This window comes from Vipera ursinii (genome assembly GCF_947247035.1).
Source record: "Vipera ursinii genome assembly, chromosome: 1".
In the NCBI taxonomy this organism is placed as follows: domain Eukaryota; kingdom Metazoa; phylum Chordata; class Lepidosauria; order Squamata; family Viperidae; genus Vipera; species Vipera ursinii.
This window is the reverse complement of record NC_139512.1, coordinates 24,550,219-24,576,371: the sequence shown is the minus strand read 5'-3', so window position 1 is coordinate 24,576,371 and position 26,153 is coordinate 24,550,219. Positions and strand designations below refer to the sequence as shown.

At 41.2% G+C, this 26,153-nt stretch overlaps 1 protein-coding gene across 7 annotated transcripts in view; it reads right to left on the bottom strand.

The window, feature by feature from the left end:
- The window catches only part of LOC310649687 (MAPK-interacting and spindle-stabilizing protein-like), a 41,118-nt gene extending 25,625 nt beyond the window's left edge, over positions 1 to 15,493 (bottom strand). The window contains exons 1-6 of one of the 7 annotated variants that reach the window (XR_014494287.1): positions 15,159 to 15,491; positions 8,047 to 8,074; positions 6,399 to 7,097; positions 4,375 to 4,406; positions 1,520 to 1,619; positions 896 to 963 (exon numbers count right to left, since the gene is read on the bottom strand). Coding sequence is in view for 6 of the 7 variants with exons in the window: in XM_083378348.1 (XP_083234474.1) it covers positions 4,395 to 4,406; positions 6,399 to 7,097; positions 8,047 to 8,070 (735 nt within the window). In the remaining variant the exon portion in view is untranslated. The other 6 variants (XM_083378354.1, XM_083378355.1, XM_083378348.1 and 3 more) reach the window with 6 other exon arrangements.
- Positions 15,494 to 26,153: the final 10,660 nt, after the last annotated feature.

Below are 26,153 nucleotides of genomic sequence, written 5' to 3'. Positions count from 1 at the left end.
CCTTGGGCTCCACTTTTCTTGAATGCTGGTTTTGATTCATCCTGATTCCTTTTCTTCTCTGAGAACTTCTGGGATCAGGCTATGACTAATTCAAGGGATTTTTTTTCATGCAAATTACGTTCCATATTCTGATTTAAGAGTTACTGTACAGTATGCAAATTCAATGATCCAGGAATTCAACATTCTATTTATCTTCCAGATCATGTTGTCCCAGAGGTTCAGCAATTTCCAGAATTGTCCAGACTAGAAGGGGACATAGCCCACACCTTAATCTTTAGTAGAAACTTTTTTTCAGTTAGGGTCAAAAAGGTGTTTAAGTTGAATATTTGTTTATATTGGTGCAGCACAAATTTTCTATAGGACTGAGGGATAATCTGGAGTTGCATTTATTTCCATTATTTCTCCACTATGGCGAGAATATTTCTAGCAATGGTAGATACCCATGACATTTTTGGCTAAATTTTGCTGATTAATTTTCTCTAAAGGATCTATTTGTCCTTGTGCTGTCAAAAAGTAAAACAGTTTCACATGTTTTGGTGTTAACCCATTTTAGTCTAAAGTTACATCTTTTATAGAACTGGCAAAATTGTATTTGTCAATTTGAATTGGATGTCCCTGTAATATTACCTATCTCTTGTCTCTTTCATCCCCTGTGATATAATGAATTAAGGTAAGAGAGATAGTAAAGGTATTAGTTTTCGTAGCATCTAACCAAAATAAATTACCCAGAATCTTTTGTAATGCTACAACAATCAAAGTGTATTAAAAATCACTTTGTAAGTAAAAGCCCTTGCTACAGAGGCAAGTAGCTGAAATAAATCTTTTATGAAGTGTATTGTGCAGTCTCATCTTGAAAGTATGCTAAATGTCTACGTGTATACAAAAAGTAACACCATTTTCAAAAAATATCAAATCCTGTATTTAAAGCCTCTTCACTACCAACATACAGCAAATATTTGTCATCTATAAAGAAAAAAATACAGCAGCAAGTGATATGGTCTATACTTCAGAAGTGTGATTGCTTAATATTTCCATGTCATAAACAAAAGCAGTTAAATAACCATCCCAGAAGCACAAGCCAAACAACCCACCCCAAACTTCTCGGCACTTTTAGCTCACAAGGAACACAATAAACAATACAAATTTCATTGCATAACAAGCATCATGCCCCAAATCACTCACACATGAGACAGAAGGATTAAAAAGGTTTTACTACACAGCATCAAACTACAATTGCTTTCTGAAAGGGAGTCTTCCATTGTTGGAGGAATAGTATCTCGATATGGCAGGAAAAAAATCTCTTAATATGAAGGAATAAGATAAGCAGAGATGCTGAACCCCTAGTAAGAAAGCAAGCTTTGTTTTAGTTGGGTTTTGAACCACAAAGCTCACCCATTTTTAAAATCTGATTGTATCTTGTCTTTTCTTATTAACTAAAGGATTTCCAGCCAGGTTATAGGGGCACGGAAAGGCAAATAACGTGTACAAGATGATGTCCTCACACTCATATGCAACTTACAGGTTAGCCTTGAATGTCTGGATACAAGGAGAGAACTGTGTCAGTTGCATACTGTTTTGCTGTCTCTGCAGTTTCTTACAGTCCTCTTTGCCTCCAGCATCTAAGTCATACATCAAAGGTAAATTAAAGGCTGACAGAATGTTTTGTAGGCAGAAAGGTGTTCATGAAATATTTCTGTGGAAAGGGGACCAAGGCATTGAATGTGGAATTATGCCACAAGAAAAATCAAGCAAACAGCTAATAGGCTTGCAAAATGTCTGGCAACAAAGCTGCAAATGCTGCTCCATGCCTATCAGATAACTGAGTCTTTTCTGCCTTCCCAGCCCTTAAGCAGCAGAATTTGAGTGATATGTACAGATAACATTTAGTGTTTCTTTAACTATGTAAAATGCTGCATAGCAGTTTTCTTATGTTACAATCCCTTATTTGGGGCAATGGCTGACAACCTATGTCAAGTGCAGGCCTAGAATCTCAGCCAATCCCACCAGCAGATATAACATGTAGGAAGTCCTACCAGAATGCTTCTACTTCTAGTTTAAGCAGGGTCCGACTCTGAAATAGTTCCAACCCTATAACCACTTACATAAAAGTCACTGAAGTTAATAGGACTTCCTTCTGAGTAGATTTGTATGGGATTATACCGACAGCTAGAAACACAAAATCATGTTTATCGAAAATTTAGCTTTGGGATGGGGATAAAATCTCTTTTATGAACTTGATTTTAAGTTTTAGCCAAAAAAAAGTATTCTATCATCTTAGGAAAAACTTTGCAAAACATCTTTCAGCATTCTTCAAGATTTCATAAAATTAATATTTCTATAGAGCAGGCAGAATACAGAATAATACTAACCTGTTCTATATTTGATCCACATTTCTTGTTTCATATAATTGCATTTGCCTCAAGAGTGTTCTGCCAATTCATTGTCTCCCTTACTACAAGCCAACATAGGAAATATCTAAATTTTTCAAATTTGAACTGCAATTCTGACAGTGTCTTAGTTATCTTTCTACAGTTGAAACTTGTCAGTACTTCACTTTGATATTTCTACATTATAGCTGATTCCTTTTTAAAGCCAATACTACACTGCAAACTGGAACATACGGAGCAAGATGTCATCAGAAATAAATTTATCAACTGTGTACTCAAAATGAGAAAAAGAGATGCCCCTACAATGAAGAAAAACACACCTATCCTCAAATAACTGCTTTAAATAATACAAAGTTAATGGGATGTTACTTCAGAGTTCATTAGCATTGGGGCCCTCAATCAAAGCTATCTGAAAATATCTAATAATTTAGCTTACTTGTGTAACTTGCCAAGGTGCAGTTCTCACCAGTAAGCTAAATTATCTGATATTTCCAAGGATCACTAGAATTCTAAACTGTACAAATTTTTGTGGTTTAGAGTAATGGGAAGGTACAATATCCAAGAGAAGTTGACAATTGAGAAAAGACAGGAAGATAACATGTGGGGATGGGGAAAACTAGGACAAGAAGATGAAGGGCCTTTTCAAATTCATTTGATTTGAGGAAATAAACATTTCCCCAAACACTACAGCAGATATGTCCGAGTCACATCCATTCTTACCTAAATTAAGCTAGTCCATTACTTCTTAGGCAGAACATGGGATTCCCTAAAAATCTCTTCTGTAAAGTTATTCCCTAAAGAAAGCTTGGAAATAGCCAATTTATGATAAAAGGTTAGACATCTACGTTAAGCAAATTTCTGGAGACCACAGAAGGAAGTTATCAACTTTTAAAACATGGACTTATCAGTAAGACAGTGATGAACAGTTGAACTCTTTGTGAACGGTGATAAATGAGTCCAGCATATTTCCTCCATGGGAAATTCCACAAGGGACTGGCTTTTTGGTGTTCACCCCAAAACTGAAGTGAGAAAACTGTACATCTAGATTGTTGCATCTACTGCCAGTATTCACCAAGTACATTTTAACTAATCACATTGCAATAATCTAATCATGAACATTAAGAGACATCCTCAAGTAGAGAAACTTTCCTGTTTAGTTTGTTATCCCGAGACCAGATGTTCACATGAAAGTAAAGCTTCCAAATTAATTTTCAGAGACTCTGGAGCTGCCAGAGAAGAGATTGTACTGATTACATTCCCACCCCTTCTTGCAAGAACTTTTTAGAAGAAATTTTGCTTTCAGAAGTGAAGTGCACAAAACTCTTCAAATTGTTTTGAGGCTCACTCAAGCTAAAACCAAAATGTTTTAGCTTCAGACTTAAAAGCAGGTAATTTTTAGATGGCTCCCCAAAATATGATGACTAATACAGCTGGGAAACTCATGTCAGAAATATCTATTTGAACCACCTGAATATCTAAACCAAAGTGATGCTCCCCAAGCGTGTTTGTTGTAGGAATTAAGCCTCAAATACCAGATATTCATCTCTACAAAGATTTCTCAAATAGAACAAATCAAGTCTGATGCTGAGAACTGCTTTAAATTAACGTGCTTTGCTTCTCTTCAATTTGATGAAGGGTGCCTAGCTCATTTCTTCAGAAGCTTCTCCAGATAACTGAAATTATTTAAATTAAGATGTGGTCTGTCAATCAGGTCAGTCCTTTAAATCCGCAATTAAGACACAGTTGTAGTATTGATCCAGGGTTAGTCCTTACTCATTAGGTTAATGTCACTTGATGAAATCTTGACTAGAGTAAGGATTAGAGAGCTGGGGCAGTCAACTTGTTTATCCTAATCCATCTCACACAAAATAAGCGTTGGAGGAGTGCTCCTTCACACCACAAATGGGCTGGCAGAACACAGTAGGCTCTTCAAGACTCCAAAAGATTACTAAAAACTTTTCTTTGTAAATAGGTAGGGAGGCAGTACCTCATCAGCCTGCCACAAGTTCAACGGTAGGGCTGAAAAAAAAGATAAACATAAAAACAATCAGTTTCTATTGTTCCAAGATCAAATACTTTTAGTTAAAAACAATGAAACAGAAAAGTTAGAATTTACATTTGATGCTTGTGACAGAATAAAGGTAAATGGTAGAGGAGTCCCTGCGGATTTTACTCCGCTAGTCATTGCTGACTACAGGGTGTGTGTGCTCATCTCCGTTTCAAGGCCATTGAGCCAGGGCTGTCGAAGACATTTCCGTGGTCATGTGGCTAGCGTGACGTCACAGAGCAGTTACCTTCCCACCAAAGTGATACCTATTTATCTACTCGCATTTGCATGCTTTCGAACCGCCGCTAAGTTGGCAGGAGCCGGGGCGAGGACAGGAGCTCAGCTTGTCACGTGGCGCTTGGGTCTCGAACCTGGGCTGCCAGCTTTCCAGATGACAAGCCCAACATCTTAACCACTGAGCCACCGCACCACTCCCTTGTGACAGAATAGCTCCTGGAAAATGGGTACAGGTACTCCTCGACTTACAACCATTTGTTTAGTGACCCTTTGAAGTTACAATGGTACTGAAAAAAGTGACTTATGTCCGTTTTTCACACTTACGATCATTGCAGCATCCCCATGATTACGTGATCAACCCTGGCAATTGACATGTATTTGTAACGGCTGCAGTGTCCCAGGGTCATGTGATCACTTTTTGTAACCTTCTGACAAGCGAAGTCAACGGGGAAGCCAGCTTCACTTAACAACCTTGTTACTAGTTTAAGAACTGTAGTGATTCACTTAACAACTGTATTGTTTAGCAATGGAAATTTTAGGCTGAATTGTGGTTGTAAGTCAAGGACTACCCACACTAAGCCAATAAAACAGTATGCTTTTAAATGGCATCTATTGGCCAGAGAATGCCGCTGTGTCTGTCTGTCTCATAGCCAGACGACGACACATCATGTGACGTGACTAGAATCAGTGTGGAAATCCCAACCTTCTTATCAACAACAGCCATGCCTGATCTTTCCCTTTTTGCCCCCTAAACCAACAGGTATTTTGCATGCAAACTCTAAGGGTTACAGTAAAGTATATAAAAAAATTGTGTTTGCAATTTTACCTGGACAGTGGGTAGAACTGTCAACATCAATACCAAAAACATCTTAAATGACATTTTATTAACAAAAGGTATTGCTGCGAACTGAGCTTGTCGATCAGAAGGTTGGCAGTTTGGCGGGTCGAATCCCGAGTGCCGCGTAACAGAGTGAGCGCCTGTTACTTGTCCCAGCTTCTGCCAACCTAGCAGTTCGAAAGCACGTAAAAATGCAAGTAGAAAAATAGGGACCACTACGGTGGGAAGGTAATAGCGTTCCGTGCACCTTTGGCATCTAGTCATGCCGGCCACATGACCACGGAGACGTCCTTGGACAAGCGCTGGCTCTTCGGCTTTGAAACGGAGATGAGCACCGGCCCCTAGAGTTGGAAACGACTAGCACGCATGTGCGGGAGAACCTTTACCTTTACCTTTTAACTGGGCTCCGCTGCACTTATATAGCAGGAAAGGCTTGAGTACATCATGTTGTTGATGGAGATGCAATGAGATTAATAATTTATTTTAAACACATGCTTATACAATGCCCTATAATTGTTCCTTTTCCAAGAGGATGAAGGTAATATCCTCACATTTTAAAAGATTGTTAAATCTGATGGCAGGACCAATTATTTTACATTTACATTCTATATAACAGGGAAGCCATCCTATTCAGAGGTATTGAACTTTCCCTGTAAATGCCCAGTTTCAAGATATGGTATAGGGCAATTATGAAGTTTTACTTTCCATATACAACAATGTGCACTCTACACACATTTTGCAACCAGGGCTCCTTAGACAAATTCACACAGAAACATTGGAAGCCACTGCAATAAAAAAAATAACTACATTCAATGGGCATGAATTTGATTACTAGACTCCTTTCCCTCTGAAGCTTAGCTGCATCGTAACTGAGAAAAGTCTTACTTACATGAGGGCCACCAGGTATGGATGGTGCTCCAGCAGGCGCAGGTGGCACTTGGTAAGGATTAGGTGGTGTTGGGTACAGCCCTGGAGCTGGATAGGATCCTGTTGGTGGAGGAAATGGGGCAGGAGGCGAAGGTCCCCATGGTCCTGGGGGGACAGCACCCCATGGCACTGTAGGTGCAGCCCCCGGAGTCTGAGTGGGAGTGGAATATGGCCCTGGAGGTGGATATGGCACACTAGGTGCAGGGTACTGTCCCCCAACTGAGGCTCCCCACCCTCCAGCAGGCATGGATCCCCATGCTCCAACAGCAGCGGGGGGTGCACCTGGTTCAGTGGGGCCCCCATATGGCCTTGGAATCTCGGGGAAGGGCATGTTTGGTGGTGGATATTGCCCTGGCGGGGCAGGACCAGGGGGTGGATACGGAGCACCTGGAGGACAAGAAGAACCAGGAGGAGGAAAAGGAACTGGTGCCCCAGGGGGGAGGGAAGGATACATTCCTGTTGGTGGGGGTCCAAAAGGCACGTTGGAAGTCGATGAGCTAGGAGGCAAACCGGATGGAGCTGCAGGAGGAGCACTTGGTGCGTTATTCCAGGGACTGGAGGTTGGCCAGGCTTGTGGAGGCTGGCTGGGCTGTTGAGGTGGCTTTGTATTGCCCACTGAGGAACTCTTGGCAGGGGAACTCTCCGGCAGAGCATCGGCCAGCTGGGAAAACAAAATATCAGTGGGATCCTGTGACCAATGCTTGACCAATGGTAACTTCTTACTCATCTACTATTTAAACTGGAGACAATGAAAGAGGAACATGTGTGTGAAGTGGGGGTGGGTGCGCGCGCGCATGTTGAACAGGCTTGTGGAGTATGCCATGCTGGGAGACTGATGCTGAGACCCCCTTAGTAAGGAACGGCTACATAGGCTAGTTTAGTGGCAGCAGTGGTTGTAGGCAGGGATGGAAGGCAATGAGAAGCTCAGAGGTGAGCCAGAAAGGCAAGCCAGTGGAATACTGTATGCTGTGCTGGAACATCAGCAGCATCTACTGAGGGAGATGGGCGGTTTAGACATAGGAAATATCAATCAATCAATCAATCAATCAATGGAGAGGGATTGAAACTGAACATTAAGAAAACCAAGATCATGGCATCCGGCCATCTCAATCCCTGGCAAATAGATGGGGAAGAAATGGAGGTAGTGACAGAGAAAACAGGGACACAGAGAAGGACAGATGTTGGAAAGTAAGTGTGTGTGTGCGCATGTGTGTGTGTGCGCGCGAGTATGTGTTGTGGGGGGCAATGGATCTATTACTCTTTTGATTACCTGATTGAGTAGTCATTAACCAAGGACTAAAACTGTATTCCAAATTTTCTTTGCAACAAACTGACCCATAGTTTCAGCAGAACTTCCAAAATGTGAGGAATTTGTTTCAGGTTCGAAACAAAGCGCATTTTCCATTTTGGGTACACCCTTGTTTATTTAGTGCTTTATAAAAAGTCACTTTATGAAAACTCATAAAAACTCACTTGTCACCTATTTAACATACTAGTGAGACTTTCTCTATAAAAAGCAAAACTTCAATCGATTGCAAGATCTCAATTCTTTTCATTACTTGTTACAAATTGTTTACATTTTATGAGGCTGACAGAAATGGACCACTCACCGAAAAATCATCAGCAGCTAGCATTTTCCTGAAAAAGAAAACAATGATTAGTTTAATGAACTTCTGGCTGCAGTATACAAAAATAAAATAAAGGTAAATTTCTTGGCCTGATGGCAGGATCCAGTTGCAACCCCCTCAGTTACGTATCTTTAAGTCTTCCTTTAAAGAACAATGCAAAAGCTACAATTTAGGAACAAAGACCACAATCACAATGAAACACAGAGTGCGCTTAGATCAGGGGTAGGCAACCTTGGCTCTTTTATGACTCATGGACTTCAACTCCCAGAATTCCTGAGTCAGCACAGCTGTTGAATTCTGGGAGTTGAAGTCCATGAGTCATAAAAGAGCCGAGGTTGCCTACCCCTGGCTTAGATGAAAGATTCTGACTGAAGCTGAGGGTGGGGTGGGGGGGTGGGGGTCATGACAGAACTTGATAAAAAGAGGAAAAGGAAGAGACGCCATAAATAGCCTGTCAAAGAATGAATTTTCATCTGCCAAGCACAAGAATTTTGTCTGGTTTTAACGGTGATTCCATTTTCTTAAGTGAGCAATGAAGTGTGACCCGAAGCATCAGCAAAAGCTGCTGGATGTTTGCAGCCATCAGACATTCTGTTTTGGTCATCCTGAATGGCTCTCCAAAACATCACAACTCAAAGATCTGCCTACCTGTGCCAAGCCCCTGAGCTAATATATAAACTGATGGCATAATAATGAGACATATGTAGAGAGGGCAGCCACCCAAAAATATTGTCCTCAGATATCTTTATTGCAGCTGGCATTATTCACATTTTCCCAACCTGAGTCATTAAATCGCAAATGTGTTACAGGTAGGCTTCAACTTACAACCGTTCATTTAATGACTGTTCAAAGTTACAGTGGCGCTGGAAAAGTGACTTATGACAGGTCCTCACACTTATGACCGTGTAATCAAAATTTGGTTGCTTGGCAACCAGCACGTATTTACGATGGTTGCAATGTCCCAGGGTCATGTGACCATCATTTGTGATCTTCCCAGAGGGCTTCCAACAAGCAAAGTCAATAGGGGAAGCCAGATTCACTTAATGACCTTGGCAAAACAATGTCATAAAATCAGACACACTCACTCAATTGGCTGCATGACTTCTGTCATTTTTGGCAGAAAACTCCGACTTCAACAGGCACTTAGGAATTTTACCGAATCTGGCCTTGGCTTCCTGTGCTGAACGAGGAAACCGATGGCTTCAGCTGGATCATTCTAAAACAGGCATGTCAAACTCGCGACATCACATGAGGTCGCACGACATCTCTCAACTTTTTCCCCATTCCCATCAATGGGGTGGGCGCAGCTTCAGTATGATGCACCCGGTCCACGGGCTGGCAGTTTGACACGCCTGTTCTAAAAGAACACATGCTGGTAAAAAAATCACTCCGCCACTCAGTTATGGAAGAGCTAAAAATAGGATTCTTTCAGCGGCAATAGCTGCTCCTCTACTAATCATCACTGTTCGTGCCACACCTATGCTAGGAATGGGGAAAGATAAATATAACCAGATAGTTCTTGCTTGCTGCTCATTGAACCTAGGTTGGACCCAGCTGTGATCAAGAGGTCAGAAAGGTTCTTGCATATCTTGCATGGGTCCGGATTACTTACGGGAGCACCTGCTGCCGGCGTCTACTTCCTGTGCGCTCCCACAGAGAGGGCCTCCTCAGGGTGCCGCCGGTCAGAGTGTGCCAGCTGGCGGCCCCCAGGGGGAGAGCATTCTCTGTGGGCGCGCCAGCCCTTTGGAATCAATTACCGGTTGAGCTCCGGATGGCTCCCGACCTTCGCTCTTTCTGCTGTGATCTGAAAACTTACCTATTTGAACAAGCCCGCCTGGTCTAATGGGTTTGGGGTATTTTATTTAGTATTTTTAATTATTTATTGTAATGGGCTAGCTCTATTTAATCTTATTTTTAACTTTTGTATATTGTATTTTAATTGTATTTTTATTGCCCTGTACACCGCCCTGAGTCCTTCGGGAGAAGGGCGGTATAGAAATTAAATTAAATAAAGAAATATCTCACCCTCAGAGAGAAGCCTAGAAGAAACAGGCAATATTATATATAAACACCGAGAGAAGACAGCAACACTGAAGCTCAAGTAACAGATCAAGAGCTATATTCTATACTGTCTACATAATTTCCTCTGAATACACTATTTTACGGTAGAACATAACAGGAGTCTGAAGAAACAGCTTGAGTTAGGTAAGCATAAGACAGTCTAATGACCATAAACTGATTTCTCTCTGTTGATGGAACTGATTATCTCTTAAAAATATCTGTTTCAATAACTGATACTTTACTTATTTATTTAATGCATTTGTAAGCCCACCCAAATCAAACTGGCATTCTGGATTCTGGTTAGCATACAATGCAAGTAAATAGCAATGACAAAAATACAACATTAAAAAAGAGCACGTAAAATATAGCATGTAAAATGACGAATGTGATAATAACCAAGAGATTCAACTAAGCATCATTCAAATGCCTGGACAAAAGGGGCTTTTAAACGGCTTTCCTAAACGCAAGCAGAGTTCATATATCGGAGGCAGACTGTTCCAGAATACAAGGACAGCCATTCCCAGCTTCCATAAGATGATAACATTTAGATTTGGGAACCTGGAGTATGACTTCCCTATGGGAGTGGGTGGGACAGACAGGTGCTCTTGGGAGGAGATAATCCCACAGGTAGCTCAGTTCTATTAAACATATTAAGCACCTAAACATAATAATTTACACACCATACAATTAATGTCCTATAAACATCTTGTTTTAATAATTTTTATTAAAATTGACAGATAAACAAATACAACACAGGGAAAATATAAAATAAAAAAGTGCAGAGAAAAAATTTAAAAAACACATTTTGCCATAGAAAGTTTTCTTACCCTTAGATTCAAAATCTTCATATATTTTAAATGGGATTTTAAATAACCCACAGGAAGGATTCTTATAATTAATTTTAAAATCTTATTTCAAATCCATCTGGCCCTTAGTCTGTTTACAAGTTTCCAAAAATCACAGTTTAATCACCCATTTGCTGTTTATTTCAAACTAAAAAGAAATTTATGTCCTTAAATTTTTGTGAAACTTCTTGTAATGAAACCTGTTGTTCTGAAGGTTCTTAATATAAAAAAAACAGTTAACAAATAATTTCTAGAAATGTGGGTAAACACAATGTCCATTTGAAGGCTCCAAACAACAGGCAAAGCTGCCTTTCCCTTATTTTCTAGAGCAATGATGGCGAACCTTTTAGAGACCGAGTGCCCAAAAACTGCTTCCACCCCACCCTGCCCGCCCCACCCCCTGCCTGCCTGCCCTACCCCCATCCCGCTGTTCCACTGGTTAATTGTTCTGTCAGAAAATTTCTCCTTAGTTCTAGGTTGCTTCTCTCTTTGGTTAGTTTCCATTCGTTGCTTCTTGTCCTGCCTTCAGGTGCTTTGGAGCAGAGCTTTTCAACCTTTTCACCCATTGTACCACTTTTAGGATATGGCAACATCCAAGTGCCACCAGTCGCCTAGCAAGGTGTCAAAAACTTGATGACAAAAAAAGAGGAAAAAAGTGATGAAGTACAGGTAGTCCTTGACTTACAACAGTTCGCTTAGTGACTGTTCAAAGTTACAATGGCACTGAAAAAAGTGCCCCCCAAGCCACAGCCGAGCGAGACACCTGCCTGCCCACCCGGCAGCGCTCTTCCTCCTGTCCGAGGCTTTCATTGTTGTATTTCTGTTGAGGATTGGCAGCAAAGGTGGGGTGGGGGTGTTTGGTTTTTATTCCCCCCGTCTGCTGGGTGGTTGCAGCAGGTTTTGGTCACTTCACATGACCCTGGGACACTGTGACCGTCATAAATATGAATCAGTTGCCAAGCATCTGAATGTAAATCACAAGACGCTGGAGATGCTGCAATATTCCAGCTGATCGGTGCTTCTTCTGGGCTCAGAAGTGCCAGGATCAACAGCGAGCTCCAGCAGGGGCCTGGCACTGATCCTAGTGTGGTTTCACCAAGGCATTGTAAAGTGGTATTAACACTTCAAGTGATCTTGATTCTATCCCTGTTAATGCAGTTTAGCACTGTGTTGGTTGTTTTGGCAGCTGCAGCACACTGCTGGCTCATAGGAAAATTGAGCCCTGACAGCCCCAAAGAAGCGCTGATCCTCGCGCTTTCGCTGAGCTCTGACAGCCCTGCAGCTCCAGCCATCTCTTGCTCAAGCTTGTGCGGTACTGCCACTGGTTCAGTTCATTCCCCTCCCCCATCACTTTTCTAGGATGGTCGTGTGCCACCTCCCAGGTGCCAATGTACCACAGGTGGTTCCCGTACCACTGGTTGAAAATCCCTTCTTTGGAGAATAGCTTGACTCCCTCTCCTTTGTGGCAACCCCTGAGATATTGGAACACTGGTATCATGTCACCCCTCGTCCTTCTCTTCATCATACTAGACAATTCCAGCAACCATTCCTTATATGTTTTAGCCTCCAGTCCCCTAATCATCTTTGTTACTCTTCTCTGTACCCTTTCTAGAGTCTCAGCATGTTTTTTACATCGTGGTGACCAAAACTGGATGCAGTATTCCAAGTGTGGCCTCACCAAGGCATTGTAAAGTGGTATTAACTCTTCACGTGATCTTGATTCTATCCCTCTGCTAATGCAGCCTAGCACTGTGTTGACTTTTTTGGCAGCCTAGCACACTGCTGGCTCATATTTAAGTGATTGTCCACTAGGACTCCAAGATCTCTCTCACAGTTACTACTACTGAGCAAGGTACAATTGCTTTGTGTGAAAGGAACCAAAGATCTGATCATTTCAAAATCACTGGAGGCTAATGTTTTAATTTGACTTTAATTCAGGCCCTATCTTAAGTACTGTGTGCAATTTTGGGGATGATAGTTTGAAAAGGGTTCAAAGAAATTGAAACAGGTTCAGGCAGAGAACAATTATTAAAGGAGTAGAACTAAACCCTATAAAAAGAAGTTGAAGAAGCTGGTATACTGTCTTTAGCTTTGCAAAAAAAAAAAAATAACAATTTGGGAGGAGGATGGCACTCTTAAATTCCTGGCAGGATTTCACAGAGAAAGTCAAGATTTGTTCACTTTCATTCCAGACTGGAGGAAGAAAAGTGGATTTAAGTCACAGAGTGGTGATTCCAATTGAATATCTGATTAAAAAAACCTTTGTCTAATAGTAAGAGCAGCTCAATCATGGAATAAAGTTGCCCAGAAGAGTGTGGGTCTCTCAAGTGGAAGCTGGACAATCCAAGATGCTGTGATTCAGACTGTTGCACTGGGCAGATCTGATGGCCTCTTCCAACTCTGTTGTAAAATACACACCTTCTCTAAAGAAGTTCAAACATATAATGCATAGATACCAGGAAAAAGGTGGTTCAGCCTCCTGAAAATGTGTGTGTTCCCCGTTTTCTAAGGCTCCACAGAACATTTACAAAAGAAATCTCAGTTTTTTTAAAAACACCACAAAGAGTGTGACAAAGAGTTTCTCTCTGTACTTTACCAGAATTGTTAAAGCTTGGTTTAAAATATCCAGATAATTACAAGATACAGGAGAGATACAGAATCGTCTCTGCTGTTATTTAGTAGCCATGTGGGATTTTGTGATCCAGATATGACAGCCCTGTATTTCACAGCTAAAATTGAGCTTTCTTTGTAAAATACCTATTTTGAAGAAAGAGTTTGGTAAATCACCTTCAACAGTCGCCAGAACTTTAAAAGATACTTCTCACAAGGCCATATTTGCACAATACTATCCCAGTTAAGTGAACCATAATTTATTGAATTTGCCTAGTACTCTGGATTTATACAACACACTGCATAACAATACTGTACATTGTGTGAGCCCAGTCCAATAATGCTTATTTTATGGAGTATTAAATTATATTTGGCAACATTTTCTTTTCTTGATTGATGCTAAAAATGTTCTATTTTCCATCCAAAATGTTTTTTTTTCCAATCTGTACACTCAGAAAGGCACGGTTAAGAAATGCATCTTTGCCTAATACTTCTGCAAGTGGTGGTGTTCCATGATTTCCTCATCCATGACAGGATACCAGGAAATTCCCAGATTTATTTCCTTTACTGACGACACCATAAATACTCTCTACTTGGATGAGCATCTTTTAGGGCTCTTTTAAGAATCTGAATGAAATCACATGGCCTCTGAATAACAAAGTACGTATATTTTCACCATTACACTCCCTCCTCAAACCACCAGAATCAAATAAATAAAAGTCACGTTGCAGAGAACTAGCAATCTCAAAGCCCGCAAGGCAGCACAAAGGGAGTCTGGGAGCCACCTCCATTAACCGATCAACCGTAACTTACAAAGTGCAATATCCAAGTACCTATGCAACACACAAGCAACGTATTAAAATGTAGGATGGTGCATGAACCAAATCCATTGTTGAAAAAATTCTAACACAAGTTTTAGATACCGGCGTGTCTGTGAGCCACGCAACTAGCTAGCCCAGGGGTAGGCAACCTCGGCTCTTTTATGACTCGTGGACTTCAACTCCCAGAATTCCTGAGCCAGCATAGCTGGCTCAGGAATTCTGGGAGTTGAAGTCCACGAGTCATAAAAGAGCCGAGGTTGCCTACCTGGGAGCTAGCCAAATAACCGCCCTCCTCATTCAGCTCCCTCCCCACGTTACGGGTTAAGCATCCCGATTAAAAGAGAAGCAGCTCCTCTAGGTAGGGCACTGTGTTAGGCAGAGATGGACAAGAAGCCTTTTGACCCTTGAACCTGCGCCTTTCAAGGCCCTTTCAGACGCCACTCCAATGCTGCAACTTACCTGACGAAGCAAAGAAAGAAGCCCTGGGCTCGTCGGGAAACCGAGGGTTGCCCACGGGCGCTTCTGCGTGAGCCAGAGGGAAAGAAAGAAAAAAAAAAACACCAAAAACGGCAAAGAGGCAAACGCCACCGTCCCTTTAGAGGAGGCCCCGCCGCACAAGAGGCTGAGAGGTTAAGAGGCGAGCGAGGCCTCCTTCTCCTCCTCCTCTCCACGTTCAGCCCAAACCCGAAACCGACGGGAAAAAAAAAACAAACCAAGCCCAGGCCGTGTCGGCCTCTCCCCAGCAGCATCGACTTACCTGGGCCGCGCTGAGGAAGCTTGACGACAGAAAACCACAACGGCGACAGGCGCCGATCTCTCGCTCGCTCGCTCGTTCCTCCCTCCCTCTCTCTCGTCTCAACCAAGCGGAAGTGAGCGTTGTTGTCCCTTGGCCACTACATCCGCCTTTCTGGAGAGAGGAAAGATGGGAAAGAGAGGGGAGCGGGGGGGGGAATGGTCACGTGATCAGGCCGCCAGCTCACCAGGCTCGCCATCCTATTGGGCAGATCGAGGGGGCACGTGATCTCGACCCTCCCTTCCCCAGCCTTTACCCCCCCCCTTCCCGCGCGGAAATAGGCTGTGATTGTGCACGTGACGTTCCCTCATTCTCCAGTTGCTCGGCCTTCTTCCACCTAAAGGTGGTCCGTCTTCCGTTTCCCCCCCCCCCACACACACACACACAGCATCTCCTGGCGGTGGGAGGAGAAAACTACACGTTGGATTAAACTGGATTTACGTTTTGCGCTTTCTAGCCAGGGGAGAAGTTTTGCAGTTTCGTATTTTGCCCCAGTACAAGAATAATAGAGTTGGATGGGAACTTGGGGGGTCTTTTCATCCAACTCCCTGCTCAAGCAGAAGACCCTGTACCATTCTGGACAAATGGTTGTCCAATCTCTTCTTTCAAATCTCCAGTGATGAAACATCACAAATTCTGGAGGCAAATTGTTCCACTGATTAATTGTTTTGACAAGAAATTTCTCCTTAGTTCTGAGCTGGCTCTCTTCTTGATAGGTTGCATCCATTACTTCTTGTCTTGTCCTTAGGTCACTCGGCAAATAAATTGACACCTTTTTCACTGTAACATCCTCTCATATGTCGGAAGACTGCTGTCATGTCAAACTTGGTCCTTATATGGCTTAAAGTTTCTGGTCCTTAATAAAGGAAAATAAATAAAGGTTATCCTTTTATAAATTGTATCAAGTGTAACACCAATGAATTGAATCAAATGTAACACCAATGAATTGTATCAAATGTAACACTAAGATGTGGGGCTATCTATTTCCTGCTCAGACAGAGAACTCACAAATGATAATCAACAAAGTTCTTTTGAAATGTTAAAAAGGATAGGAGCATCTCAAGGTTGTGAGAGAAACAAGATAATGTAGTGACAGAAGTAAGGAAGTTGTTACAATAAATCTTTTGGATGTAAAAGTTCAAAGAAGATCTTTTAGAAATGTAAATGGCATCAAAGACTTAAGTTTTTTTAGGAGTAACATGTATCAAGAAGAGAAAGTATAAATGCCTGGTTTGAAACTTGTTCAGCGCGCTCTTTGAACCCAATCCAAATTGGGAAGAGTCTAAGAGGCCGCATTTACAAACACTTTTATTTTTTTATTTTCAATTTTCTTTTCAATAAATTTTTGCCTTTGTTAACCAGACTTCTCTTTGAGTTGTGAGTATCAAATTTTGGGCTTTTAAATCTCACAAAAGCAATTAAAACTGCAGAACATAGCTAATAAAGAAATATGAAGACCCCATGTTTTTTGCTTTTACAACTATTCATTTAGCAACCATTCAAAGTTAGAACAGAACTGAAAAAAATGACTTATGATTAGTCCTCACATTTACAACTCTCCCAGCATCCTCGTAGTCATGTGATCAAAATTCAGGTGCTTGGCAACAGGCATGTATTTTCACCAGTTGCAATGTCCTGAGTCACGCAATTGCCATTTTGCGACCTTCCCAGCTGGCTTCCAACAAGCAGAGCCAATGGGGGAAGTTGGATTCACTTAAAGATCATATGATTATGTGGGAAGAATCCAGAGAAAGAAATATTTTGGGCAATATTAAAAAGGCAGAAACTTCTAGTAGGATACAAATATGTGAACAAATATGTGAACAACCAGTTCTCTGTGTGGATGCTGCTTCCGGAAGTCCATTCTGGGCCTGGGCAACAAAAAATTAGCTACCAGTTCTGCTGAAGTGGTGCAAACTGGCTGAATCCCACCACTGCCTTTGGGGACATAATAGGATTAACCCACCAATACCAAAAGGGCACACTCAGACTCAGGTCAAAGTATATGACACAGGAAATACAAAGCCTCAAACAGGAACAGGAAACAACCTCAAAAGCCCCAGAAGGTATAAAAACCCACCACTCCCAGCTACATGCGGTCAGCTTTCCCAGAGCCATCTTTCTCTCTGGCTCTGCTCTTTAATAAACCACAACCTTCTTTCTAAAGCAGTCTCCATTTTGTTTATTCCCAGCTTGTACTGGACCCTGATGAAGATTTTTCTTTCAACAATTAACTTAATGACAGCAATGATTCACTTAATAACCATGGCAAAATAGTCCCAAAAGTGCTTTTTTATTGGCCAAAAAAGCACCTTTTGGACAATAATGACCTGGATGACTGAGAATCTCCATAGATGGTAAAACAGGATACAACTCACTTAACATTTGACTTGCTTAGCAATGAAAATCCTGGTCCCAAGTTATTCACTGGAGACAAATTCCTTGTGTCCAATCACACGTGGCCAATAAAGAATCCTATCCTATCCTATCCTATCCTATCCTATCCTATCCTATCCTATCCTATCCTATCCTATCCTATCCTTTCCTATTTTTCTATTCTATGCTGTGCTATTCTGTGATGTTGTAAGTCAAGCATTACCTGTAATGCTGTCCCAGGACCTGTTGAAAAAGTCCAGTCTTCAAGGTTTTCTGAAGGACAATAGTTGCCCACAATCACAATGATCATATACCTTCGATAAAAATACTTGAGTTGCACAATGTTGGGCCTTTACAAAACACCAGCAGAGAGCTGTGTTTTTCTCTTGGCTGCCCTAGATTGGCTGTTAGGATTTTTGCAGCCAAGTTCTGGCAGCCCTAGTGTGGGCCCTCACTTTAGGAGAAGGGATAGGATTAAATATTTGGTTACAGGTAGTCCTTGACTTAAAATAGTTTGTTATAGGTAGTCCTTGACTTAAAATAGTTTCTTTAATAATGACCATTCAAAGTTACAACACCGTAAAAAGTGACTTATTACCATTTTTCACACTTACAACCATTGTCACGTGATCAAAATTTGGATGCTTGGCAACTGACTCATATTTATGACAATTGCAGTGATCCAGGATCATGTGAACACCTTTTGCAACCTTCTGACAAGTCAATGTGGAAGCCAGATTCACTTAACAACCAGGTTACTAACTTAACAACTGCAATAATTAAGTTTGGAAAGGAACGTCTGGTGTTTGAAGCCGTACAATCTCTTGCGAGATGAGAAGATCGTTCAAACTTGGTTCCAATATACTCAATTACGTGCCAGGTGGAAAGAAGACCAGAAAATTGGTTTCTCAATGACTGATGAAAATTTGATAAAGCAAATTAGAAATCAGGGTCCAGCACATATTAAATGGATTTATCTTGCATTGATAGATATTGACTCAGAAACAGAACTTGTTAAAGACTGTATGATAAAATGGGCCCAGAATATTCAAGAAGTTATTACAATGGACACTTGGGAAAAGATCTGGGTGAGGAACGTAAAATTCACGCAAGCCCAAAACCTAAGAGAGAACTTTTATAAAATGTTTTATAGATGGCATTTAGATCCTAAAAAGCTTGCAAGTATGTATCCGAATTATCAACCTAAATGTTGGAGATGTGGTGGTGAAGATGCAACGTATTTTCATATATGGTGGACCTGCAAAAAGGTTAAGGCTTTTTGGATAAAAATTTGGTGGAATATGCAAAAGATCTTTAAGCAAAGGATAAAGTTTTGTCCGCAATTGTTTTTGCTGGGCATAATTACAGATGCTACTGTTGTGGACATTAAGTTGATGTTGAATTTAATTACAGCAGCAAGACTCTTAATAGGTCAATATTGGAAGAAGGAGGAACTGCCGACTATAGAAGAATGGACTCTAAAGGTTTCTGACCTGGCGGAAATGGCAAAGATTTCGGCTTACTTGAAAGATCATTCGCAAGAGCGTTATATTATGGAGTGGAAAAAGTGGATTGATTATATACAGAACAAATATGGGACTAAAAAGTTTCATTTAGCATTTGAATAACTTTTCTTTTCTTTTTTCTTTTTTTTTTCTTTTTATATGTAACATTAGTATTGCTTGTAGTCATTTTATATGAGCTAGAGGGCGATAGAATTAATAGTTTATTGTTTTTAGCATATGGATGTTTATGATTGTTCTTTGTTTTTATACCTTGTACTTAGCTCTGGGAAGTCGGGGTGGGGGGGTGGGGGGAATGGGGGGGAGGGATAGGGAGGGTTAGGTAGGGGTGGGGGGAGGGGGGATTGTTAAAGATAAAATGTACTGTAAAACTTTTCAATAAAAAAAACTGCAATAATTCACTTAACTACTATAGCAAGAAAAGTTATAAAAATTATAAAACGGGGCAAAACTCATTTAACAACGGTCTCGCTTAGCAATGGAAAGTTTGGGCTCAAATGTGATTGCAAGTCAAGGATTACCTATAGTTGGGTAAAAATCTATTTCATGATAGAGAAAGAACTTGCTCTACTTTAGGTGAAGATCCAAATCTTGCAGGATCTGATCAGGGACCATCTAGTTTGGCCTATTGTGCCACTCAGTGGCTGACCAGCCTATTTCATTATTTCTGTTTAGCCTGTGGGATTTGAAGTATGCTGCCTTTGGAATTTCTCTAGTACCTTTTAAAACTATTTAAATTTATTTATTTTGTATGGTTGCCCATTTCACCATGTGACTCTGGATGGTGAACAAAATTTTAAAAAGTTATTTAAAAAAACCCCACTTAAAATATTAAAATATATAGCAGCTGAGAATAAAGCACCGATATAAATTGTTGGCTATCACTCCATTGGAGGGCAGCAAAGATACACTATAGAATTCTGATTCTGGGAATTCATGGTTAATGTTGCTGGTCAGAAGGAGTTTATCCTCAGAAGCTTAGTGGCTTTTGGTGTTTTGATGCTCTTAGTAGAGCTCGCCAAGTTTCCCTCCTGAGAGTGTTGTCTGGGCAAAGGACAAGTGGTTTCTTATTGGGAAGATAGATACTCCACACCCTGATTGTGGCATTGTGGAAACTATCAGTCACTTCTTGTGGGACTGTGTTCAATTATTCACTGAAGGGGAGGGATTTTTTTCTGACTCACTCGAATGGCTCCCGTATTTCATCAGTATCGAGACCAGAGATCAACCTTACTGGTCATTAGCTAATTGTAAAAATTTCTTTTTGTCATCATGAAAAATTGGAATGTTAGCGTAATTGATATTTTTCTAAGAAGGTGGTGTTAGTGGGAGCTTCTGGTCCTGATACAGGTAGTCCTTGACTTACAACCACAATTGGGCCAAAGATTTCTTTGGTTAAGTGAAACATTTGTTAAATGAGTTTTGCCCCCATTTCACGACCTTTCTTGCCACAGTTGTTAAGTGAATCACTGCAGATGTTAGTAGCACCGGAAGCTAGTAACATGGTTGCTAAGTGAATCTGGCTTCTCCATTGACTTGTCAGAGGATTGCAAAAGAGGATCACGTGACCCTGGAACACTGCAAGCGTCATATGAATCAGTGGCCAAGCACCCAAATTTTGATCACATGACCACGGGGAAGCTGCAGTGCTGTGGTAATTTTGAATAGTCACTAAATGAATGGTTGTAAATCGAGGACTAACTGTACTGCATTAATGCACTTTTTTGGTACATTATGGAAGTGGTTTGCCACTGCTTAGATCTGAAATGTTTTCTTGACCTCTTACTCTAGCCAAGAACTCTAAAATTTCCAAGGGGTCCTCAACCAAGTAGTATCATGGGGGATTCTCTTTACAGTAATTTCCATGATATTCAAGGTCAGCTAAATTCTGCTACCTTTGGAAGCAGTGTCCCTAATCATATCGTGCTTATATTTCGTAATCTCTCTATCTTATTCCTAACAAAGTGTTTCTGGCTGGGGAATTCTGGGAGTTGAAGTCCACACATCTTAAAATGGCAGAGGCTGAGAACATGGCTTTAATAACAAGAACTGCTAGTAAAGACTGTTAAATGGTCCCCTCCCCCGCTGATCTGTTTTCATTCTTGTCACCCTTGATAGCATAATATTATTGAATGAAAAATCTTCATCAGGGTCTAGTCCAAGCTGTGAATAAAGATAATGGAGATTGCTTTAGAAAGAAGGTTGTAGTTTATTGAAGAGCAAAGCCAGACAGAAGCATGGTTCTGGGAAAACTGACCACATGTAGCTGGGAATGGTGGGTTTTTATACCTTCTGGGGCTTTTGAGGTTGTTTCCTGTTCCTGTTTGAGGCTTTGTATTTTCTGTGTCATGTAGTTTGACCTGAGTCTGAGTGTGCCCTTTTGGTATTGGTGGGTTAATCCTATTATGTTTCCTGTCCTTAGAATTTGGGTCAGGGTATGTAGATTTTAGGGGTCTTTGTCTTCCTAATTTCAGCAGTTTCTTCTAGCTTCCTAGCTCCAACCTTCCTGAATGGATTATTACATCTGCATTTCTAAAAATTGGTTTCTGCTGAGTTTCTACTTGGGGCTATTAGGAAAAACTGGGCTTGCTTTTCTGCCTTTAAGTTCCTTTGGAGAAATATATTCTGCCTTTTTAATATTTCACAAAATATTTCTTTCTCTGGATTCTTCCCACAATAAAAATAGCTGAAATCTCCATCCCCACTGTTATGTACTGGGCTCTTGAGGGAATACCACGTGGGTTGCTGGAGCAGCTAACGGCTCTCCAGCAACCCAGACTACAAGTCTCCTGTGCTGCAATTGGCTATCTCCAGGCGGCAATGGTTGATTCAAACCTATTGGCTGCCGCCTAGGGGCTAGACTATATATTGTGGCTAGTTGCAGCCATTCCCCCAGTACAGTCACTGCACGAAATAAACAATGAGTTACCCTGTACTCTGTTCTGCGTCTTCATTCCTGTGCCAAAGAACCCGCTATTTAACACCCACCATTTTCCCGCCTGCCCTTCAGGCAGGAACATATTCATTGAAATCTAGAGCAGTCATCTAATACTTCCAATTCTCAAGGCTATTAATATAATCCCTACCAATTCCTCTTCCCATCTGTGAAGACAGGAAGATATGAAGCTGGAAGAGTCTTGGCAAAATAGCAGCCAGTGTCCCTTGGGGAGTTTGATGGACATTTCACTGATAAATTGAAAGAGAGAGCTTACAGGTTTCCTGCACAGGAGTCCTGCTGCAAGTATCACAAAAGGCTGGAGTGCTTTAAGAGTAGGCAATTGGTCCAAATTAGCTCACTCAAGTGCCTGCTGGCTAGCTAAATGGGGAGAGGGGGAGAAAGCTTCCAGCGACATTTGTTGGAACTGGCCCACTGCCCTGGTTTAGCATCAGGCTGTGCCCGGAAAAGAAATTTTCTATATAAAAGAAGAAAACTGGAAATGCTCCTGTGGCCTTGGGCAACATCTAGCGATGGCAGTTGTATAGTTGAAGCCATCAATCTTTTCCCCAAGTCTCCCAAGGAGATGGCTGTACTGTTATATTCAACTCCATCATTATCCTTCTCTGTCACTGCCCTCTTTTTATGATGAATGTAAGCCCCATTCTTCTGCTGAATACCAACTTAAGCCTAAGATTCAGCCACTCAATGCTGCAAAATCCATAGCAAGGCCATTTTTTATTAGGCCAACTCTAAGATTACATATCAGCAAGGAAGCTTTTGCAGTCTCAGGCATTCTCCATCAGATATAATCGGAAGCAAAGGAGAAAGGAAAAAGATGAGAGAGAAAAGCTGATGAGCGATGTTCCGTTCATGTGTGCATTTTGTATTATAAAAGAAGATCAAAAGTGAGAAAGAATATCAGGCCTTACCATAAACCCTGGGACAACAAAATAACTGGAATTCTCTAGATAGCATGTATATTGAAATTATATGTTATTTATTATATTTTTATCATTTTCCCCCCAAATCTTTACAATGATATATGCAGTTGTCTCTCTCCAGTATTACTTTTGCAAAACCCTATGAAGGGCTAGGAAAAAATAGTTATTTAAATTAGAATGATGTCAACCGTGAAAGTCTCTTAGCTGATTAAGATTTTTTTCTAAACTGAAACAATAAAAATAGTTAATATAGCAGTGAAATTAATAATTAAAATTAACAGTTAAAATGGAAGTTAAAAGCTTGTTCAAAGAGAGATATTTTATGGACCTTTGAATAAATTAATTGCAGAATAACGGAGTTGGAGATCTTCTAATCTAGTCCAACCGCTTGCTCAGGCAGGAAACCCTATGCCATTTCAGACAAATGTCTGTCCAGTCTCTTATTCAAAACTTCCAATGTTGGAGCATTCACAACTTCTGGAGGCAATTTGTTCCACTGATTAATTGTTCTAACTGTCAGGAAAATTCTCCTTAATTCTAGGTTGTTTCTCTCCTTGATTAGTTTCCATCCATTGCTTCTTGTTCTGCCTTCAGGTGCTTTGGAGAATAACTTGATTTCTTCTTCTTTGTGGCAACCCCTGAGATATTGGAAGACTGCTATCATGTCACCCCTGGTCCTTCTTTTTATTAAACTAGACATACCCAATTCCAGCAACCATTCTTTATATGTTTTAGCCAGGCTCCCATCTCTGCAAGGAATACATTTCAGACATTATTTACAGAAATAACATTTCAGAGTTTAATGTCGAGTTTGGAGATCCAGTCAGTAGCTGCCGTTGTTACGCAGAGGAAGTCTTTAAAATCTCCTGGGTAACTTCTATTAGTGCATTCCCTCACTATATGTTGGATAGTCTGTCAGGGAGCCCCGCAATCACATTGTGCTGAAGGTGTCTTTCCCCATTTATACAGAGAATCGGCACACACCCCATGAGTCGTTCTAATTCTATTGTATGTCACCCATACTGTGTCGGGGTAGATTAAATCCTGGAGGTATACTATTAGGATTAATATGCTCAGAAATATCTTGGGAGGTATAGCTACTCCATGCTTCCATCCACTTTTGTATAGCGCTCTGATGTTCGGCCATTTCAGACAGTTGAAGTGGCAACAGAGAAAGCTTGATCTTGGTTACTGCCAGATAATCTCATGGTAATATGTGCAATCTCCTCAGATGATATTTATTTATCTATTTATTTATATCCTGCCTTTATTGTTTTTATGAATAACTCAAGGCAGCAAACAAATACAATACGCATGTCAATGGAGATTCTCAGACATCCAGGTCATGGTTGTTCCAAAGATGCTTTTGTCATGAGGCAACTGGACTTACTTCATTTTTCCTTGAAGACCTTTCTTCAAGAAGCTTCTTGGATGAGAAGCAAAAAGTCTTCAAGAAAGTCCAGTTACCTCTTGAAAAGCACCTTTGGACCACACAATACTCCTTCTCCTATTTTCCTCACAACAACAACGCTGTGAGGTAGCCTGGGCTGAGAGAGAAACTGCCCCAAAATCACCCATGTGCCTTTCATGGTTAAGGTAGGACTAGAATTCACAATCTCCTGGTGATTGACCCCAAATCACCCAGCTGGCTTTCATGCCTAAGGTGGGACTAGAACTCACAGTCAGCTGCTTTGTAATGTTTCTAGAGCAAACTGGAGTTTGTGTGCAGTTTCATATAGAAAGAGGCATTCTCTTAAATAACACTAAATCATTCACTGAGTTTCATGTCTGCGCAGAGATTTAAACCTTGCTGTCCACAGTTCAATCCAATAGTCTAACTTGATGGAAGATCCAGGGTCCTCCTCCTTACAGTGCCGAATTCCCAAAACCCACAAATCCAGCTGGTTTCTCCAGTCCAGTGACAGCAGATGGAAGTTGTAATCCAACAAGAATAAAAAGCACAGGTTTGAGAGAACTGGCTTTAGAAGTATAGCTCGGGGCAGACTTTCTGCTAGCCAAATCTACACAAAGGGTGGGACTGTATATTACAAGATGACATGAAGATTGAATGCTGTCCTTGAGGGTGGGAAGAATAAGTGTATAATAAATAAATAGACACTATAGAGAGACCGAAGGTCAATACTAACACCGAAGGCTATTCATCACAGTGAAACTGCATTCATCACAGTAGCAAACACTCCAAGTAAGTTACTTATCCAGAAAAAAGGGAAGTTGTCTTTGAAAGAATGTGTGCATAGACCAGGGGTGTCAAATTCAATTTCATTGAGGGCCGCATCAGCATTGCGGTTGCCCTCTGGGAGCCAGGTGGGTGTGGCCAGGGTGGGCGTGGCCTACTGAGTGGGCGTGGCTAGAGTGCGTATGGCCTACTGGGTGGGCGTGGCCAGCTCTACATCGTTGGCATCAAGGGTGCCTATGGGGGCCTGGGCAGGAGTGGGACAGATCTGAGGGTCTCTGGCAGAAGGAGGGTCTCTGGGCCAGGGCCAAGGCAGTAGGGGCCGTTCCCTCACTGTTTCCAGGATGGCTTCGCGGGCCACATGAAACCACTTTGCGGGCCGGATCCGGCCCCCGGGCCTTGTGTTTGACATGTCTGGCATAGACACAGGGAAAGAAGGAGATAAGGTCCAGGAAAAATATTACTAAACCCCACCCTCTCCAACCCACTACAGATTTTCATGGTTTTTTTCAGCATATCTGAGAAACTATATTGTACTATACAGGTAGTCCTTGACTTACCACCACAATTAAACCCAAAATTTCTGTTGCAAAGTGAAACAGTTGTTATGTGAATTTTGCCCCATTTTATTACCTTTCTTGCCACAGTTGTCAAGTAAATCACTGCAGTTAAGTTAGTAAAAACGGTTGTTAAGTGAATTTGGCTTCCTCGTTGACTGAACTTGGCTTAAGGTTGCAATGGTGATCACATGACCCCAGGATGCTGTAGCTGTAATAAATATGAGTTAATATCCAAGCATCCGAATTTTGATCACGTGACCACGGGGATGCTGTTGTGTGAAAAGTGGTCACTAAAAAGTCATTAAAGTTACAATGACACTTTTTCAATGTTGTTATAAGTTTGAATGATCACTAAATGAACCGTTGTAAGTTGTATTAAAAAGTTTTAGTGCTGCTGGAAATAGCCTCATTCACTGTTGTTTCTAAA